Source organism: Bombina bombina, chromosome 6 (genome assembly GCF_027579735.1).
Source record: "Bombina bombina isolate aBomBom1 chromosome 6, aBomBom1.pri, whole genome shotgun sequence".
NCBI classification, from domain to species: domain Eukaryota; kingdom Metazoa; phylum Chordata; class Amphibia; order Anura; family Bombinatoridae; genus Bombina; species Bombina bombina.
Genome location: NC_069504.1, coordinates 866,048,665 through 866,055,196, shown reverse-complemented (window position 1 = coordinate 866,055,196; position 6,532 = coordinate 866,048,665). Strand labels below are relative to the sequence as shown.

The 6,532-nt window shown below is 35.9% G+C and overlaps 1 protein-coding gene across 1 annotated transcript; it reads right to left on the bottom strand.

The window, feature by feature from the left end:
• Window positions 1-3,390: 3,390 nt before the first annotated feature.
• Window positions 3,391-6,389, bottom strand: LOC128664713 (zona pellucida sperm-binding protein 3-like). Its single transcript, XM_053719521.1, has 8 exons — window positions 6,213-6,389; window positions 5,417-5,535; window positions 5,186-5,289; window positions 4,941-5,118; window positions 4,751-4,871; window positions 4,556-4,647; window positions 4,224-4,357; window positions 3,391-3,785 (listed from the first exon to the last, which is right to left on the bottom strand). The coding sequence occupies exons 1-8, from the start codon at window positions 6,366-6,368 to the stop codon at window positions 3,391-3,393; spliced, it is 1,299 nt and encodes a 432-aa protein (XP_053575496.1). The 5' UTR covers window positions 6,369-6,389.
• Window positions 6,390-6,532: the final 143 nt, after the last annotated feature.

The window sequence follows — 6,532 nt, the reverse complement described above, 5'->3', positions numbered from 1 at the left end:
TTAGGTAAACTTAAAGGAGCGGAGATCTTTAGATCAGAACCTAATTTTTTTTTACATATTCTAAAATGATCTATTCTGTTAAATGGTCAGTCACACAAATGGGCTGATTTAGACAATTCTTAAAAGAAACCTTTAACAGATTTAGTTTAAGGTATTCCTCAAAAAGTAAAAATACAGAGTGAGCGTTCCAGGGCAATCTTTTTGGTACTTTCACTAAAACTAGGGTTTAGCTACATTTGTTAATGAAATGTTACTTTCCTTATTATTGAAGAAGATTCAAATATTGCAAAGTATTGGTAATTATATTGATCCCAGAGGATACGTACCTGTAGGAAATATTCAAATGTAATTGTAATATAACATTTAAATGACCAAATCAATTTCAAAGTTAAAAAGGCTTGACATTTGCTGATCTCCCATTGAAGGATTGCCTTCATCAAGTAATACATTGTTTTGGTACAAACAATTCTACTCAAGTTGAAAATTGATTTTCTTTAGAAATCATCCTCCATACACATGGAGAAAAGACCCAGGTTACTTTAAAATTCTGGGCATTTAATATGTTCAATTTATTTTTTACTATATATGAAAATAAGCTTTGTTAAAAACAATCCAGAATACAGAACTATTAGGGATTTTGCACTGGGGGGGGTGAAGAAAAAAATAAGTTCGACAAAAAAAAACCAAAAAAAAAAACCTGTAAATTTTCATTTTATTTCTAGGTGGCATTAGTTTCAAATTTTCATTTTTAACTACAGCGCAGATTGACAATTTTTTATCTGAAGCTGTAATCGGCTATATTAGGGTTTACATTTTGTCATATGTAATTCTTAAAGGGACAGGAAACCCCAAAAAAGGTTAGTTAGGATTTGGATAGTACAATTTTAACAACTTTCAAATTCACATTTTATCAAAAATGCTTCTCTCGTTATCCTTTGCTGAAGGAACAACATTGCACTACTAGCAGCTTAGCCAATCACAAGACAAAATGTATGCAGGCACCAATCAGCGTATTCATTTTCAAGGATACCAAGAGAAAGCACATTTGATATTAGAAGTGATTTTAAAAGTCTTAAATTCCATGCTCTGATCCTTGCAAGTTTAAATTTGGTCTCTTATCCCTTTTAACTTTTTATTTATACATCTAAATTTGTGCACTGCATTTTTGGTATAAAAATGAAGTTTACTTGGGTACAATAACTAGCATACTTTTCTGAATAGACACTTTCAGTATAGGGACACAAAACAATGATTTCATTTGTGATTCAGAGAGCATGCTATTTTAAGCAACTTTCTAATTTATTCCTATTTTTTTTTCGTTCTCTTGCTATCTTTATTTGAAAAAGGTGTCTAAGCTTTTTGTGTTCAGAACTCTGGACAGCACTTTATTGGTGGATGAATTTATCCACCAATCAGCAAGGACACCCAGGTTGTTCACCAAAAATGGGCCGGCATCTATACTTGCATTTCAAATAAAGATACAAAGAGAACGAAGACAATTTGATAATAGGAGTAAATTAGAAAGTTTCTTAAAAATTTCATGATATATCTGAATCATGAAAGAAAAAAAATTTTGGATTCAGTGTTCCTTTAATTTGCTTCTTTTTCTTGGCATCCTTTCTTGAATACCGGTAGGCTGAGAAGCAGGAAGGGAGCTAGCTGATTGGTGGCTGCACATATGTCTCTTGAGATTTTTTTTTCTCTTTCTTCCAAAAAAAGAATGCACATGCCTTTTGTCTCCAGATGAGCAAAAAATAGTAGGCATAGAGCACACACATCCATCTGAGACCAGAAATGGGCAACATACAAAAAGCAGGGCCATTGGCAAGTGGAAATTTAGGTGGTGAGTGAATGTCTACAAAAATATTTTCTAAATGGAAATTACATATCCATGAAAGGGCAAGGATATGTTATTCCTCTAGGGCTATAAGGACCCCATTTGTGCTTAGACTGTTACTTCTGAGAGGGTAAACTAGGGCAGAGAGAAATAATGAAAGTCGGGAAATAGTGTTAAGAAAGGGTAAAAAATAAAATAGAGTGAGGAGAGAGTGTAAAGAGAAGATATGGCCTGAGAGAGAAGGGAGGGAGTAAAAAGAAAACTGGAGAGAAGGGAGTGAAGATAGATTAGATAAAACAATTTTTCCAGGTCTATGACCTCACATTAAAGAGCCACTGTAAGTAAATATTTTCTATGCCTGTTACTAACTACCCCAAATACGCTTTTTATCAATAGCATTTCATTAACATCTCTCTACCGTATATCAGAAATCTTGTCTGCAAATTTAATTGTTTTCCAAACCCACTCCGTGGGTATCCTTTGCTCTGTACCAATCCGTTTACAATACCTAGGTTTCAAAATGGCGCTTTAAACACAAAGTTATTGGTTTAAGTATTTTGAACATGCAGTGCTGAAAATAGTGGGCAGGATAACGTAACATCATCGGCGAATAAAAGATATAACTTTTAGAACGTTATGAAACTTCGTTTTGGAGAAAATATAGGTCAGTAGGTTTTAATTAATGTTTATTAACTTTAATATGTTAGTTGTTTGGCTTAAAAATTATAACGGAAAGTAATCCTTTAATGTCACTCTGCTTTGTCAGTTCAACAACTTTGATTTTCTGTCTAGCTGTCTTCCCTAGAATCAGCCGATGTTAGCCGTTATGCATTTTTGTTAATTACTGTATGTAGCATTTAATTTATGGTAAAACAAAATGACTGCACAAAAAAAAAAAAAAAAAAAAAAATTGCACATTGGCTTAAATGATTACTTTCTGTTATAATTTTTAAGCTAAACAACTAACATATTAAAGTTAATAAACATTAATTAAAACCTATTGACCTATATTTTCTCCAAAACGAAGTTTCATAACGTTCTAAAAGTTATCTTATTCGCCGATGTCACATCCTGCCCACTATTTTCAGCACTGTGTTCAAAATACTTAAACCAATAACTTATTGTTTAAAGCGCCATTTTGAAACCTAGGTATTGTTAACGGATTGGTACAGAGCAAAGGATACCCACGGAGTGGGTTTGGAAAACAATTAAATTTGCAGACAAGATTTGATATTCAGTAGAGATATGTTAATGAAATGCTATTGATAAAAAGTGTATTTGGGGTAGTTAGTTAGTAACAGGCATAGAAAATATTTACTTAGTGGCCCTTTAACACATGCAAAGAGGGGGGGGGGGTTTAGTGGCGAGTATCATTTTGGGCTGGTTAGTGGCTTAAGGCTTGAAATTTTGAGCCCTGCAAATACAATTTCTAATGTTAATCTATTTGAAGCCATTATATTTGGTTACCTTTCTGTAAGCACACCTATATTCAGTAAGACCACAATACAGGATAAAGCATTTGTTTAATATTTTATTTTTTCTATCAACATGAGCTATTTCTTAAATACATATTTTACAATCACAGCAGCACAAGCCACAAGAACGGCAAGACTTAGAGAAGTTATTGTTACTAAAACCCAGACTTCAAGGTGTATGGGCTCCTGCCTTATAGCAGCTGCTTTGTTTTCATCCTTGTTATGGTTACTGGGTCCAACCACCACTGCTGCTTTGTTTTCAGCCTCTTTATGGTTACTGGGTCCAACCACCATTAGTGGTCCAAGAGCAACCAAGCCTTGCTCAGAGTGATCCTCTTTATGGTTACTGGGTCCAACCACCACTAGTGGTCCAAGAGCAACTAAGCCTTGCTCAGAGTGATCCTCTTTATGGTTACTGGGTCCAACCACCATTAGTGGTCCAAGAGCAACCAAGCCTTGCTCAGTAGTGTGATCTGAAATGAAGCATAAAAACCAATTTTCACACTAGATACCAAGTATTATATATTAAGATTCTAAATATTAGGATGCTCAAAATATACTTGTTGGCAACCAGGAATTTATGCAAACTAATATGTACTAAAGCAACCTGCTTTCCTTGAAAGGACCATTAACACAGCAAAATTAACAAGATATGCATTTAAAAAAAAAAAAAAAAAAAAAAATTAAACAAAACTGCATTTGAAATGCAAACATTTCCTTTTTGTTACCAATCTCCTGTATCATTACAATACAGTATTTTATTGCGTCTTCAGGGTGAACTCTTGTACACGTTAGGAGCCGGTACTTCAGAAAGTGTGCACAATTTTATAATGAAAGTTGGAATTATTGTATTCATGAAAGCTTAAAATGAGACTGTTCCTTTCAACAGTTTTCTTTGTTAACCGACTCACCAAGTCCAGCTTTTCTCTTCCAATGTCTTCTACCAGCATATGACCCCATCCGCCTGCTCTGGCCATCAGGGACTGCACAGTTTCCAGTGTCACAACATATGCAGATGTTGCTGGTGCCTTCCAGAGGGGACCAACTATGGGTACAAAGTTTCCAGATTAAACCAGAAGTTCCAGAATAGTAAATTATATTAACTCCTTAAATTAGTATTCTAACAGATGTCCAACATGTAGACAGCTACAGGATTTAAGATATGAACTATAGAAAAAAAAACACCCTCCCCACATAAAGAGAAGATAGAATCTGTAACTGTACCCCCCTCCCATCTACTCACGTGTTGGTGATTTTGCTAAAGGAGCAGGCCTTATTCATACGATCTGGTGTCTGGGTGACTGGAACAGCTCTTAGATTACAGGTTATGTAGATCTGAGAGGGGACATTTATAATTGTTTTACTTGTTTCCTAGAACAAAAAGGATCCTTTCCAACCAAAGATCTAAATAAATTTTGTATAACTACTCTATACTTACTGTGGACACAGCTATCCCACTAAACCTGAAAGCATCAACTGTAAACTGGATCTGGTTTGGCTGGGGTCTTTGAGGTCTGAATGCTGAGGAGGAATCTTCTTGCTTTCCATCCAGCAGACACCTGTCAGTGAGAATGTGATCAGTCTCTAGCTCCAGTTATTAGCCCATTTATATTGCAGATTAAACATACCCATTCAAGTCAATGATGTCATAACGCGGATTAGAGTTGGTATCTGGAGATAATGTGGCCACACATCTATCAACAAACACCATCATAGGCACATGGTTGGCAATATCCACAGAGGCTTCGATATGGAAGATATCCCCCAGCTGGAAGGCCATAGACGTTTCTGGAGCACTCCAGTCATCTGAAGCAGAGCATTTAATTATACAGAGATCAGACCTTTTAATTTATGTAGGTTAATATAAACTTACCGTTCATGAGTTGTAAAGAGAAGACTAGCTTTTCTTCCACAGATATAGTGGAGATGAAGGGTACCCATGTTGGCTTAATTGCATCACTGCTTACATTACCATGTCTAAAATTGAGGGAGGAAAAAAATATCCTAGTTAAAGATGCAAAGAGTTTAAATAAAAAGCAACTGGATGGTTTCAATAATAGTAGGGATGTACAACTGAATATTACTTTCTACTTGTTTCACTTACCTTGGATAATAGCACTTGATTATAGTGACAGCATCATTGGTCCGGACAATTGGAGCATTACCTAATGGAGTTGGTTTGTATGTAATTTCTGTGCTGTAAATTACAAAGTCTGGGGACATCTGCAATGATAAGGGAAAAGACAACTGTAAAAATAACAAGACTTAGCATGAAAGGGTTGTTCACCAGCCACTTCAGAGAAAAAAATGGAAATAAAAGAACCATTTTTTCAGCTTAAAAGTAAAAAAATGTTTAAAATTTGAAGTGAAAATGGAAGTGTATGATTTACACCAGTTCTGGAACACTGCTGCTTATCAAAAAGGACAACTCAAAATATATTAGTGTAATCAGGAAACACCCCTACACACTGTTAAACATATGGTTCTAGAAAGAATTTTAATATGTGCCTTTAGAAAAAAAACAAAACCATTATCTATTTGTAATTGGCCATAGCAAGAGATAAAAATGAGCCATACACCTAGGAATTAAATAGCTATAATATCTGTTGCAGGGTAAGTATTCAGAACACTCTGGAGTAGTGGGGGGGGGGGGGGGAGAGAAGAGAGAGAGGAGGGAAAAAAAAAAAACCCACACATGGGGGGGCTGTGGTCAAGGCTTGAGTTACATTTTTACTAGTTTCCCATTAAGATATTCTTATAAGTTAGCAAATTTTTGCTTTAGGAACTTATGCCTCGTTAATTTGCACAAGAATTCCCAAAAAACAAACCAGTAGTACAAAACAAAAACAAAACAAAAAAGGGAAGGGGGGTAATTAAAATAGATTTATAGCCTCATTTACCTGTAACTGGATTCCACACTCCTGCAGCCCATTCTGGAATACAACACTGTCTTCCCTCTGGAAACTGGGCCCGCAGAGCTGGGATCCTAAAGTGAGGTCTGAGGCCTTCACCTGCTTTCCATTCCCATACAAATCCTTCAGTACAGTGACCACCATGTTGTCCTCCTGACACTGAACACTGATAGCCTGATGCTGAGGCAGCTGTCTAGATTGACCAATCATCTGAGAATATCCCCTGTCAAAACTCTGAGCAACTCCAATCCCAGGCTGAGCAAAATTGCTGCGCCACGAAGACTCCCCTTGTCTCCAGTTCCGAGCAG